This window comes from Drosophila teissieri, chromosome 3L (assembly GCF_016746235.2).
Source record: "Drosophila teissieri strain GT53w chromosome 3L, Prin_Dtei_1.1, whole genome shotgun sequence".
Taxonomy (NCBI): domain Eukaryota; kingdom Metazoa; phylum Arthropoda; class Insecta; order Diptera; family Drosophilidae; genus Drosophila; species Drosophila teissieri.
The window spans coordinates 12,065,209-12,080,087 of NC_053031.1; the positions used below are offsets into that span (position 1 = coordinate 12,065,209).

At 42.5% G+C, this 14,879-nt stretch overlaps 2 protein-coding genes across 4 annotated transcripts; one reads left to right on the forward strand and one right to left on the reverse strand.

The window, feature by feature from the left end:
• Positions 1–1,251: 1,251 nt before the first annotated feature.
• Positions 1,252–3,978, forward strand: LOC122615686 (protein odr-4 homolog). Its single transcript, XM_043790734.1, has 5 exons — positions 1,252–1,437; positions 1,543–1,717; positions 2,096–2,186; positions 2,248–2,373; positions 2,728–3,978. The coding sequence occupies exons 1-5, from the start codon at positions 1,345–1,347 to the stop codon at positions 3,719–3,721; spliced, it is 1,479 nt and encodes a 492-aa protein (XP_043646669.1). The 5' UTR covers positions 1,252–1,344; the 3' UTR covers positions 3,722–3,978.
• Positions 3,979–4,125: 147 nt separating this feature from the next.
• Positions 4,126–14,541, reverse strand: LOC122615685. Of its 3 annotated transcripts, none has more exons than XM_043790733.1 (8): positions 14,273–14,541; positions 9,181–9,350; positions 7,261–7,562; positions 5,991–6,809; positions 5,316–5,791; positions 5,143–5,257; positions 4,866–5,082; positions 4,126–4,808 (listed from the first exon to the last, which is right to left on the reverse strand). In XM_043790733.1, the coding sequence occupies exons 2-8, from the start codon at positions 9,241–9,243 to the stop codon at positions 4,569–4,571; spliced, it is 2,232 nt and encodes a 743-aa protein (XP_043646668.1). In that variant the 5' UTR covers positions 9,244–9,350; positions 14,273–14,541; the 3' UTR covers positions 4,126–4,568. The 3 variants fall into 3 exon arrangements, with proteins under 3 accessions (XP_043646668.1, XP_043646666.1, XP_043646667.1); XM_043790731.1 differs by having other exon boundaries at positions 9,181–9,355; XM_043790732.1 differs by lacking the exon at positions 14,273–14,541 and adding an exon at positions 10,261–10,389 and having other exon boundaries at positions 9,181–9,355.
• Between the last annotated feature and the right edge of the window lie 338 nt (positions 14,542–14,879).

The window sequence follows — 14,879 nt, forward strand, 5'->3', positions numbered from 1 at the left end:
GCCCGTCATCGCTGCCGCAATCGCAACCCGCTCCTCGAGATCCCTCCATCCATCCAGTCCAGTCCAGTCCAGAGATCCAGCCCCAATACCAATCCCAATCCAAATCCCGTCTCCTATTTGCTTATGCACACATTATCAACGTACGCCCGCCTCATGGAGTGTTTGTTTACCTAATTCGATTACCGATCGCGTCCGTTCGCTCCATAGTCCACCGGTCACTTGACCATTTGGGTGGCACAGATCCGTACTTATGGGGTCCGCTCTTCGACCAGATTTCGTGCGTAATCGCCCCACGGCATCAGATGCACTGCAGCTGGATTGGGGAGATGGAAATTGAGATGGAAATTATGTTGCAGCCTTTATGTTGGGCCTTAATTGAAGAACTTGCCAAGGGGTTACATACTTTGATCGCTTCGATGCCACGGAGGTAAATTAAGTCTTAATATCTTAGGTCGAGTGTCTAAAGATTAGGAAAATAAACACTCAAGAACTATATCTAATCGTAAAAAAATCAAAAGTAAGCTGCAATTACATTTCAATAATAAACAACCCTATATCGCAGGGTCTTCCTTAAGTTCCTGCTGGATTTGCACTAATCCTACAATCCTTTAAAACTTTTTATTAATTTTAATCAAAAATATTCTATTTTAATAAAAGGAAAATTATTTCATATTTAATATTTTCATAAACTAATAAAACTATGTCTATAGGTGAATTAAAATAGATTTGTATAGCGCTATTGATGTTGTTGATTGCCAGAACAAATAAAAAAATATTTATATATTTTATTTAATAGCTTAATTAATTGTGCAGATGGTCTTAAAAATACTATATTTTTTATAGTTCCAGACCAAAAGTATATAAATTAGAAGTTGTTTTTTAGAAAGGAAAAGTAAGACAATATAAATATTTGCACGTTCTAAAACTTGAATTGTATTTTTAAATCTAACAGTTTTTCTAGAGATGGCAATTCAAGCTAAATATATTATCCGGTCACACCAATCCGTAAAGCTGGAGACGTATCGATAGTGGGCATATTCAAAACTATTTACATATCCTAAATATATTAGGAATTTGAAAAAAAATACTTAATTTAATTAAATGGATTTGATTTGTAGTGCCAATCAATTAAAGAAGAAGAGCGCGTGTAACGTCAACTGTAGTGATGCACAAATTTGAATAGCTTAGCACTATCGCATACTATCGAAACTCAGCTTGGATAGTAAATATTCGATTACAGCTACTATCGTGGGGGGTGCACCCAGCTCTAAAAATTGGTCATTTCGGAACGAACATATAGTTAACATTAAATTTACGGAATAAACAGAAAGCCCGAATTCCACGATGCGCACAGTGCTGTTGAGCAAACACGATGAGCTGTACCTGGAGAAATGCGCACAGGAGAACCAGTTCTCGTACGGGATAATCGTGGGCCATGTAAGTGTCATTCGCCACGTAGATTTTGTTTGGTTCCACGGCTCAACTGAATCTCCCCTTTCACTTTCCCCTGGTTTCATCCGGATACGAAATGGAAAACGATAGCAAGCGGACCTCACCAAGAGCGTGGTGGTCCACCTGGCCAGGAACAACGAGGAGGATGCGGATCTGGAGGACCTGGCGGACGTCCGGCTCACGATCTCGGACATCAACTCACAGGCGTTGGCCTCCCAGTGGCTCAGCGCTAGCAAAATGTGTCCCGGGTCCTTTGACGTCATCGGTGGGTTTGCGTGCTGCCCCTGGAGTTTTATCTGCCCTACCCAGAAAACATCATAGAATGTCAGGAAATATTATTTATGTAAAGATGTATTTTAGCCGGGGAACTTTAGACAAACCCTTTCGGTATATTGCTATCCAACCCTTCGCCTGTTTTATCTGTTACTTTTGATCTTACAACGTTAATATATCTATAATTTACTAATAATAGGGAGTAAAACAAGTAATGTAAACTGGAAACGTAGGTAATTAATTTACACGGACAAAAATGAAACTTAAGTGATAAATACACAAACTAGTCATTCATATTTGTACTTCTGAGTTTCCAAGATTTACTACCTATAATTAGAGATAGTTATTAAGTAATTGCCTATCTTTGCAGGAATCTTTGTGTCTTCAGTAAGATCCGATGTAGTTAATGAACAGAGCGCCGAATTTAAGAATGCCAAAAAGCTGTTTTCAGATATCTACGAGTAAGTCCATAACTTAATAGAAGAATCTCCATCCGAAACTAACACTTTCCTTGTCTTTTAGCTTGCTTTTGAAAAGCAACAGCGCGTTTGGCGTCTACACCACCGACATTGCACAGACTGATTTCGTATTCCTCTCGTATTCGCTGGCCGACAAGAAGGTGCTCTGCAAGAACTACAGCTATGGAAAGTGAGTATCAGAAACGTAATGCCTGATCACAGATACGGGTCTCACTGTGTATTCTTTCTTTCACCGAACGAACCGCTTACAATTTAAAACTAGACATTGCAAAAAAACGTATTTTACGGCAAACATAAAATGCATCATATGGTAACTAACAAGTTGAGAACTTTGTACTTTCATAACTTATGTTCTATGTTCAATAATCACTTTCTTTGCTATCCTTGTCCTTGTGTTTTTTGTATTTCTTGGAATGCATTTTATGTGTTAGTTAACTATTAGGATTGTTAATGTTTATATGGTAGTTTGATTATACTCAGGCTGTTTCTAACATAAATATAATATGAGTATTTCCTTTGACAGCGGCGGCACTTTCTCTAACATGGAGTTCAGGTTTGTGGACAAGCCCTTCGAGTGGATTCAGCTGGACTGCAATTACGATTTCGATGATGTGCTGCCCATACTGGATTCATCGCGTCGCGTCAACATCGAAGACCAGTTCCAGAGCATGATTGTGTCGATTCGCAAGAACCTGCTGGCCAGTGAGGTGTTCCTGCAGAACGAAGTCGTCGAGGATACCATCGATCTGCAGGCCTATATCAAAAAGAAAAAGGCAAAAGTGGACAAGCTGAAACCGACATCAGCAACAGGTGGCACGGCCAGTGCCGCGAGCAACACAACTGACTCCCTGCCCCAGCTTGCGTCGGAAGGACTCATCGGAGGCGCTGAACCCATCCGAGCGAGCATCGTGCTGCCAATGAAATGCCAGCTAAGCAAACCGACGGACATCAAGGTGCGCGAGTTTAGTGGAACGCTGCACATGAGCGGCATTATTGCCACAAAAGTTTTCTGCAGTCCACGCAACAGTATAGCAGATGTTAAGCGTTTCGTACGCGACGATGTGCTGCGCTCGCTGATAACTCGTATTCAAGTGTACTGCGATGGACTCACCGATCCCTATGTGACCAATGAAGCTCTATACATTAGTGAGCCGCCCAGACGAGTGTTCTTCAGCCTGCCTTCAGAGGGCCCTAGTACGTCAGTTGGCGCAGTGGTTCAGTTTTCCGAGTACTTATTCCGTGGCGAGGCACCCACTGTTGTGGTGGCCCAGGCCAAACAGATCCTGGACGTAGAGCTGGACCCAGAGACCATTTCCGTGGAAGCCGAGGGACTCCCGGATGATGCGAACTTCAACCATGGCAAGGCAGACGCTGATTGCACAGACGATTCTAGGATTATGCCCAGCTCGATGCCAAAGCCAGAACTTTCGCGCAGCCTTTACATGGTGGGAATCGCTGTGGCTCTGCTGGTCCTCCTGGCGTCCGTGGCACTTCACTATGTCCTTGCCGAGCAGTAGGCAGCTGCGATGCTGTGATGCCGGGATACCCGAACCAATAAACCAATTTATACGAAATGTTTTTTATACAGATACATTATTTGCATGTGTGCCCACGCACTCACCTCTCTATTGTGATCGTTTGTTTTTATAATTCATTGTGTACTCGTAGTAGTAAAAAAAGAATGTGTATAGGGATCACGTTAAATAGTTTTATTGTGGAAGCAAAACTGTGCAGCATTTAACACCAATATAATAAACTAATAAGTAATATACATATCTGTGATTCTTTGGTACGTCTACAGGGGAAATAGCCCCTTGCTAAGCCAATATATTTCCACTTTAGAGGATCTGAGTGTTATATGTAGTCTATTCAAGCTACTACCATTTCAAATTCTTTACAGTTCATATGGCTTTCAATCATATATCGTCTTCAGATTTATTTATTATATTACAATCTTAAATCTCAGATTCCTGTTTTGACTTACGATTACTGTACTTATGTTTACCTTAAAAAATAAATTAATCATTTGATTAGTATCTTTTTAGCATCAAACATAAGGAGTTCAGTTATGTACATTAGGAAAGTAAGAATTGTAACTATATTAAGGGATTTCATGGGAGACACTTTCATCTAGTAGATAATTTAGAGTTTAATTACATAAATATTTGGTTGTCTACATTACAATCGACTTTGTTCCTTTGCAACTTCTAGTTAAAAATGAGCACATAATAATTGTGATGTGGTGATCATGCGAAGATTTCTCCCACGGATCGGACACTTAAAGTGTAAATTAGTTTTTCACAGCCTCTGCAACTTGACGGACCCAAGTCCATGTCAACTAAGTACCCACCGGGATGCCAGATGCTAGTGCATCTTGCAGTTGCCATCGCAGTTAACCACCGACCACACCCAGTCCACGTAGTTTGGCACCTTGGCATAGATGCCAAACTTGTTTCGCTGGGCGCATCCATCGCCGAATGAGGTGATCCCAAATATGGTCCACGGATGGTTGGGCTTCGTGGTGTCTCGACACAAGAGCGGTCCTCCCGAGTCTCCGGCACACGTGTCGATGTGCCCCTTCTGATGTCCGGCACAGAACATGTTCTAAAACAAAAAGTTATCAAGTATTCCGTAACTAAATCTTTATGCGTAAGGCAATACCTTAGTGATAGTGTAATCGTAGTAGACCTTGCGGCAATTCTGCATCGGTATGATGGGCACGGTGGCCTTGTGGAGCACACTGGTGCCCGTGGCATCCCGATTGCGACGCTTTCCCCAGCCAATTATGGTGCAGTCCACGTTTTTGGGCAGCGCCTGGAAGGGCTGCGGCAAACAGGAGTATCCAATCCAAGTGGTGGCATTAACCACCTTGGGTAACCTGTGAAATAGGTTCATTTTCAATGAGATATTAATACTATACTATGAACTCCAAACCCACCTTAGCAGTGCCACATCGCTATCCACCGTACGCTTGTCAAAGTTGGGATGCGTGTAGCTCTTCATCACCCTGAGCTGTATCTCCGTGCCATCTTCATAGTTGAGATTGTGTTCACCTAAAACACCCAAAGGGATGTAACTTTCGAAATCCGTAAGTCATAATATAGAACCCACCTATGCGAACAAATAGAACCTTCCGCACACAATGAGCGGCGGTGAGCACCCAACGAGGAGCAATGAGGGTGCCCCCACAGAAGGCTTCCTTGAAGCGATTCAGGATGGCCACCTGCCACGGCCACTCACCCTTGCGCGCCGCCCGTCCTCCGATGATCTTCAGCATGTTGGACATGCTCCTCCGTCCCGTTCCGCTGCGAACAATGCCGCAGCTCAGTTTCAGGGGAGTGTACTCCGGTCCTCGGTAACCCTTTCCCGTCATTATGTAGTTGAGGTCATTCATGGACCTTTCCGGCTGCTCCGATTGCATCCTTCGCATCGCATTGGCTGGTGACCCCGGTCCCGGTCTCGTCTCGAAGGCTGGGGTCTTCTGGAACTGCGTCTGCAGCCACTGCTGGCAGAAGCTGCCCTCCGTGTAGCAGTAGGCGATCTCCCGGAGAACTTCCCGGCCACACTGATCGATGATGCGGCATTTCCTGGAGATGTTAAACATTTATTATTGACCTTATTGTGTGAAGAACGATCTTAAATTGTCATTGTTTATCGGTTGGGCCGGTTTTTAAGACATTTCTTTGATCTCTATATCTTTTTGTGTTCTGGGATAATATACATATGCACAAGTACTGTGTAAATATCATCATTATATCATAAAATCATCAAAGTAAATTAACTTACTTGTATCTCCTTGTCGTACATTTTGGTGAACATTTGGTCCACCTGCTCCACTTGGAGTAGACCCTGCGTCGCCTCAGAGCAATTCCATCCTTGGCTGGTTGCACCCAGCTGATGTTGCGGAATTCCCCCTCCGATTCCCCGGAATCCTCGTACATTGTGTCTGGCATATCGAAGTCCTCGTACTGGAAAACATCACCCTCCACACTGGTATCGTCGCCCAAGTGTTTGTGTCTCAGTGACTTTCTCTCGCCAAAGTCCACAAAGTCCTCGTCATCATAGTCCTCCTCCTTTGGAGGTTTCCTATGGGAGGGCCTTCCTTGATTTTTCCTTCTTCGGTGGCGATGATGTTTGAGCACAAAGAAGTCACCTTGCTCATCGGAACTTATTAGGTCTTCGTCAGCTTCGGGTTCAGGTTCATCCTCCACATCCTCGTCGCTAAATATATCTTGGCCCGGATATTTTGGCAGGTGGCGGACCACTTCTTTGGGATTTGTTGGAGGAGTTTGTGGATGAGTTGGCGGATAAGTTGGTGGGTGGGTTGGAGGTTGGGCGGCCGGGTAAGTTGGAGCATAAATAGGTGGATGTGTTGATGGATAAAGTGGAGCATAGTTCGGTGGGGGCTTGTACTCCGTGTGGCGATAATCAACGGTGGGGCCACTTGACGCCGCAGCCGCCGCATTGATGATTATCGACGGAGGCGGAGGAGGTTGTGGTTGTGGTTGTGGCTGTGGTTGCGGAAGCGGTGGGTTTCTCTCGCGGATGTGGCTATCATCCAGAATTACCGGCGTCTGCCACTTTATCGCAGGTGCAGGATGACAACTGTGGATTGAACAGTATGAAAAGATACTCAAGATCTGAAGGTATTTCACACTAAAGTATGGCAAGTAATGCGAGACGCTGCCTAAATTAGAACTTTGTAGGAATAAACAAACTAAAAAATGTGGCCTAAAAAATATTCTTAATATTTGTGTGAACCAATGCTATGCTATAAATAGGCATACTCGTAAATGCACATGTACTGTAGTGCTAGACTTTGTGCTAAATAGGTTTAAAAATAATTCAATATACTTATGAACTCTTAATTTGCGCCAGACCAACTTGAAAACACTTCAAGAAATGCAACTCAAATTTAGGAAATATATTAATAATAAATATCCAATATAATATATTGGAATTCATGTGAACCCGATTCGCTCCTAATCTCCAACAAATTATATTATAAAAACTTATTGTATATTTATTTAATGTATATTTATTTTAAGCTACTCACTGGCTGCACTTGCTCTGCTCCACGTGCTTGGTGTGTCCGCACTTGCGCTTCACCTTGCAGTACCGCTCCCGCCGCCGGACGCACTCCTCGTCGCAGGGTGACCACTGTGACCAGCGGCTGAAGGGCTGGTGGTGGTGATGAAGCGATCGCCGCCGCCCACTCCAGCGCTGTGGGTGGGGCAGCCGCATGCGGTGCACCCGCCGCCCATCCACCCAATGCGATGATCCGTGGTGGTGCTGATGGCGGCTATGGTGAGCCATGGCGTCCCAAATCTCCCGCTTCGCCTCCTGCACATAGCCACTCTGATGGATAGATGGAAACAATTGGAATATGCACGTGTGAGAGATTGGGTTTTGGATTTCCCACTTTACTGCGGGGTCGAGTGTGAAATGCGATCTGCGCCCTACGACTTCTACTGCCCTCAAGGAGCCCACACTCGCTGCCCAGCTTCCCTGTTCTCCTGCCTCCTCATCGTCATCCGCATCCAACCACTATAAATCAGACATGTCGCCGCTTTTTATTTGAAGTGTCATTGCACTCGACAGTTTCGTGTCTGCCTTCGCAGTGCGATCCCCGAGGAAAGTGTGCGATATACCATGGTGCACCACGGTCCCAGCTCCAGTTCCAAATGGGACGCCTGGCGACGCCAGGCGACGCCGCTCTATAAATAACTCACGCTTTTCGCCGACCGATCCGGCGGATCCCTGCATCCCAGTCGTCCCAGTCTAAAATAGGCTTCGACGTCTGTCGAGGAGCGACCTATCCGATTGCCTGCCCTAACCTCTTCACCAACGTCCCACAGCTGCCAGATACCCTGGAACTGGACACTTTCCGGTGCCTCGTCTATCGTGGAAATGGGCCAAGTTTTACAACCGCCAAAGTGTAATGCATTTACATACATGTAAATGGAAAGGCGATCATGATCCATTTTGAGTCACTGATGGGTAGTGAATAATATTCATAACTATAGTTCTGTTATGAATTTGAGTAAGTCTATGTTTTAAATAGATGTTACACTATCATTAAGCTACAGCTTACAAGAATTCTTAAGTTTACAAACATTCTGCATGAAAGATGGCAAACTTTTATTTAAAAGTTAATGAGCTAGTTTCAGTACCAGGTATAGTTATGCGGCATCAGTTCTAAGGCCCATCTGACCTTAAAGGGAGATTCGAAATTAACGACGGCTTCAAAAAGTTTTATTAGTTCAATGACTGACTCTAAAAATGCTTGGGAAATAAGCATAACCGGTACACTCAAATGACAATCCAGCAACAAAATAGTTCATTTATTCAAATAGCTACCAAATTCTTTCACCTAATCATCTGGTTTATTGCAAAAACAGGAAGCTATTATCGTTCCAGCGAACAGAACGGGGTAATCAAGAGATTTTAGTGAATGAATTGAGTAGCTAAATTATTTTAATGACCATGTTTACAGCTGAAATTAGTCGAATCAAATAAACCAACACACTGTGTTCGCATAATGAGGTGCCAATAAATCAGACTCACTTGAAAATCGACGTAGGTCAGGGGCAAATTGGAAACTTGTAAAATCGGAAAACTGAAATTCACAAATGGAAAACCAAAACATTCCCATCAAATCATGCGGAAATGCGTACCGCTCTGTGCACCTCAAGCTCAAGGAGAACTAACTATATCGTTCCGGACCCGATTCCGATTCCAATTCCGATATAACAATATACAAAAAAAATGTAAAAAAAAAAAAAACAAATAAACGAGAGTGCGACTAATTTGGTTGCGGTAATTGACCTTGCATTCGTGAATACTCGTAAATAGTTCGCAGTTCCCAAACGAATTGCTTCGGGTTGACGTAATTTACGATTTTGATTGTGATTGTGATTTCGATTTCTATTTCGATTTCGACAAGTGGGGGTGCTTGATCGACTTATACACTCACCTGAGCTTCGACCAGCAGCTGAACCACCGTCAGGAATTCAAAAACCAAGCACACCACTTTCATGCTCAATTGCTTCTGGTTTTACTCGTTGTCTCGTTCGAAAATCGATCGGTAATTTCATATACCGCCGTATCGAATCCGTGTATCCGTGAATCCAAAGACCCTGACAACTGCACTGCGAATAGAAATAAAATGTGGGTGAGTGGATTGTCTTGGTTGATGTGTGTATTTGGGTGTTCCAGAAGCGCATACGGATTTCAAGTTTTGAACTTAACCTTGAACTCTCTGAAATTCAATTGGATAATGAGTATTATAGACTCTCATAGCTTGTTGATACTGAAATTCTATAAAATGAATTGGAGTTTCAGACTCATAACTTGTTCATATACAAATTCTTTGTAGTTCATTTAAATTTTAGGCAAATAACAAAGTTTTATTAAAGAACTCAACTTGATTAAGTTTATCGTCTTACAGCAGCTACTAATTTACTACTAAGATTTCGATATTTTACACTATAAGCATAATAAAGTAGGTAGTAATAGCTATAGTTTTATACAACATATTCTCATTTATCTGGAATCCTCTTCTTTGAAAGTCTTTTCCTACACTTATGCTGACCCATTGGGATTACTCAACATAGCAGCCATTGAAATTGCTCTTCACTCTGGGATAACCCAATTAAATTATATAATACCCTATAATACCACATAGGCGCACTTGAACCTGTACTTGTACTGGTATTATGCTTTTGAGTGCCTAATTTACCCTGACTAAGCGAGTCATTTGCGTCAAAGTAGACCCATCCAAAAAAACATAAAGAGTGCCCCCCACGCACTGCACAATTAAACGATGCCAATGCCGATGATGTTGGATCTAGTGAATATATTGTGAATCTGCTGAATCTGATGAGTCTGGTGAATCTGTTCGTTCACCCGACTCCCTATCTCAGCGGCCGCCTTTGGCCACAAACTACAAAGCAAATATGTGAACTTGTCTGGGACCTTAGCCCAAAGCGATCAAAAGCGTGGGTAGGATTCAAAAAAAAAAATCTAAAAAAAGTGAAATTAATTAGCTACATACCCGTACATGTAATTACAAACAGAGGAACCACTGGGAGAACGAAAAAAAATATTGAAAACATATACATGGCTGTGCCGAGTGCTTTTGATGCTATGCTTTCCTGCATAAGTGGGTTTGGTATGAAAGGTCTGGTTTTGTATCTCATTCGTTTCATTTTCCAACTGCACCGCGGAATTTTAAGTAGACCCAGAAGCAAGCGAACAAGTACAATGTACTTTGAACTTGCGTCAACACTGGATCTTGGCCACATCCGAGATACTGAGATACTCGGACACTCAGATACTCAGATACTTGGATACTGGAATACAGAGATACGCGGATACTCAGATACTGGAATACTGAGATACGCGGATACTAAGTTACTGAGATACTGGATACTGTAATACTGAGATACTCAGATACTGGGATACTAAGATACTCAGATACCCAAGTAGCGCCCCAACTACTAGCGATCATATAAGGTCAGATGCACTGGGACAACCTACCAGTTGAATGCATCGCACGATCCTCGCTCCCACATTCGGCATTCTGGTTATTCCAAATGACCAAATTCGACACTGCCATCCCGGCCAGGTTGCTGCAAATTGGCCATTTATATGCCGCGCTAAATTCCAATAAAATCGGTGCAACAATAAAGCGCAAAGCCCAGACACTGAACCCAATTCTTTGGGTTGTACCAATCGTTCGATGTGATTTATTTACAATGTGAAATACATCCAGCGCCCACAGAACAAACATGCGGATATATATTCAGTTTTATAAGCATCCAATATTGAGTAACTCGCGATGCGTGAAGAATCTTTTCGCCGGTTTGATGTTGTATCCATCACAAAACACAACAAACCACAAAACCACTAGAAACTATTTTAACACACCTGACGACACATGATTTATACTTCGCAGCGGACATTTCCCCACCAAATCCATGTGACGTCATCTACGAGTAAACAAAATGATTTGTAAATTATTTCGGAAAACGATATTATGAGAGAGTTAAGTTCTTGGTCAGATAACCAAGACATCTTAGTCAGTTGCACTTGGTTTCAAGTGAAGAAAGCGAAAGTGGAGGTGGTATTTAATTAAGATATTTTGCATAATAATAGAACCTCAGTCTCTAAATTTAGACAGTTATTCCTGTATAAACATAAATATCAAAAGCATTATTAAATTGTATATGTTTAGCAAGTTGAGTCCTAAACACATTTATTTTAAACACTCTTCTTTGTTTGCTAAAAAAAACCTCAATAGTTCTCTACTTTTGTTTGCTTATACAGCTTTCAATTGATTTCGTCTGATGGTTGGTCCATCAAAGGTTTCATATTTCGCCAAACTTTGCACGTTTTGGCAGTTGCAAAGGCTAATTTAACGCCAAAACGCATATTAAAACTGAAGATATTCGTTTTTTGCTGATTTGACTGAAATGATCGGTTTTGAAAACTACTAAAATGTCCACCCCAGCGTTCAAACACAATGTTTATGTACATTTGTGTGTACTTCGAGCGACGCTGCTTCTTAATTTAGATCGCGATGCGTCCGCATAGCAAACAGAGCAGCAACAACCTCAGCCCCCATCTCCGCTCCCGAACCGCTCTCATACCGCTCCCCTCCAGTCCGTTCCGTATAAACAAACCGCAGTAGTTGTCCCGCCCCCGAACAACCGCCTCACCTTGACAAAGTGCGATTAAAAGGCAAATATGACGGGGTCGAGTACGCATCTCATAAATATCATAATATTTCCCAGATGGCGATCATTGCGTATCCAGTGACCGACCAGCTTGTCGAATTCCTACAGGTGAGTAAGGGGCACTCAATTGCGTGTATTATGATGTGTTTACCAGTTCCGCAAACAAGGTGGATTGCCCACCCACCGACCTCCGCCCACCACCCACTGCCCACGCCCACTCGGCATGCGGTCGAAGTATTTTTCACTTTTTTTATTCGGCCTTAAATGGCTGCGGAGTAGACCACACGATTTTTTATGAATGAAAATGTACTAATTTGGATCTGGCCAGCCGCTTATCGAGACTAGAGTTTTCTGCACTGCCCAAAATAATTGATGCTTTTGCAGTTACTTAAAGTAATAGATTTATGTCATCTTTTTAAGAGAAATATTAGGGAAACATCATTCAAAAGGTCTGATATTTCTTCATTTAGTTTAGATTTAAAGTTCCTTTTCTATTGTATGTAAAACTATTTTCTATTTGCCGTGCAAATATGTTAGTATTTTGTTTTGTTTCCTAGTAAACGAATCAGAGTTCTGCCATTGAAGCTGTGTGCTTAATTAAAAACTTGATAAAGTGAGCATTCATATCCTTGATTTCATACTTATTGTTATCATAATTATGCAAAGGTTGCTGTTTTATCTGAAAACCAAAACAACTTCATGATGAATCAGATGGGATGGAATAAAAGATAGAATTTTCTGTCTTTCCTCGCAACCGATAGAACTTTTTCGCAGTGCAGCTGGCTGATATATTTTTTGTGGCTTTCTGGCCGGCTAGCCACAATGTCTGGTATGGCCAATCAAGTGTAGTTGTGTGTGTGTGTTGCATGTCCGCGGGCCCGTTTAACCAAATGCAATTTTAATGACGTGACCAGCTACTAAAAAACCAAATCGCTGCGAGTTGGCTGTCGCTGGCTTTTGTTTTTCCTATTTATCTGCCGACTAAGTGGGCAGTTCGTGGGCAGTATGGGGCATTTGGGCTATTGGCCATTTGGGCTTTTGGTATTGTCCACAGATTTTGGCTGGCTTTATTTATTAGTCAGCCTTTTGTAATCGGCCGGGCATTAAGTCCGTTGTGCGACATCGGCTACATGAGTATTAGCGGAAGTGTTGGAAATAAATCATGAAATCATGCTTCGCATCCACGCACACTGCATCCACGGCACACACACACAAATGCAAAATTCATCGACATCGATGGCATCGCAAAGACGCCGACGAACTGCCTCCGCCCAACGATCACCACGTCCCCACATCCCGGCGATCCCTAGACACCCAGCATCCAGCAACCAGCAGTCCACATCCACGCATCCGTGGATCCCCTGCCACCCGCCGCTCCACCAGAACACCCAATTTTCCACAGATGAATTAAATGCATTTTAAACACACATGCAACACACCAACAGATGGGGTCAAAATAATAGCAGTGCATAATAGCACATATGTATCTTCAAGATTGATAAACAAACGCACTGTGCACTTTTTCGTAGATCAATCAATCATCACTCGATTCATGATGGATGTAAGCAGATAAGAATTAAATACCTCTGTCGATATTACAGATAATATTGCATTATTTGAATATCTCAGCCTAATTGGTAAAAGCTCTAATAAATGTAAGTCAACAGATGATTTTTGTGAAGTAGCTTCCAAAATATTTTAGAAAAGGTGTTTTAAATATTCGCACCTCTGCTTTTCTTTTCTGGTTCCCTAAACATTTCCGTTCCAAATTCTCATTAACATAATTTATTTCCAAGACAACCGAATATTTCAACCACAAAAATGTCTTCTGGGGAACTAAATGTCCCAAAGATATAAATTCTGACCAAAAAACATAATTAATTGGGGGCAGTTTCCTTAGGCGCTACAACAGGGCACTATTATTTTTGGGGAATCTTGTATGATTCATGGGATATATGCAACAAAATAAACTTTCTTTATGCGTTTTAATTGCTATTCTTTTGACTGCATGTGTAAAATAGCATGCGTGCAGATCCAAATACATCTGCGTTCATGGGTGTTTGTGGCTATGTGAACGCGGATTGTTTTCATGAATGAAACATTTTTTTATTCTTAATTCCATTTATCACTTGGCACCATGTCTCCTTCAGCTGCACTTCGATTAGCGACTTGGGTGCACTCTTTTGGATCATTTCAGAACCAATCCGCATCCACATGTCAACCCGACGCACTTTGCATTTAAACACGGCTAACTGGCCCATACATTTGGCTTTTATGACTTGAATATTGAACTGTCAACCGTTTAGCGTTAATTTATCCAACGATTACCTGGTTGACACTACTGTATCGCTCGGGGTTTTTTGTCGAAAATGTTTCAAAATCCGTTTCGCGCACACATATTGGAGCAAAAAATGGTTATTTTTACATTGGAGAACCACGTCGGATGTCGGATGTCGCCTCGCAAACTCCGCGTAAACAACCCGTATCCCCTCCAAGCCCAACCGTTTCGTATTCCGTATACCGTATTCCGTTCCGTTCAGATCCAAATCCAATCCGATACGATACCATCCGATCCGATCCGTTACGATCCGATCCAACCGACGTCTTCTCGAGAACTGAGACTGCGACTGAGCGAGGCAAACGCCAACGCTCCGCGGCGAGCTGAAAAACGTCGCGTTTGCCGTTGACTTTTCCACACACATGTTGGCCGTGCACAGTGGACTGGAACCGGGTGAAAAATGTGCGGATCGCCTCGAAAATCCCAGGCAGACGCACAAATGCTTACACTATTTCTGCGAAATGCGAATAATGGGAAAGGTGCTAGTACACCGAGAAAAATGGGAGTGGTAAAACTAAATAGCACATTATTTAACCAGAAATCTTCGCTACTTAATAATCAATAATATAACTTTTTTATAAAGCTGGAGAGTACGCC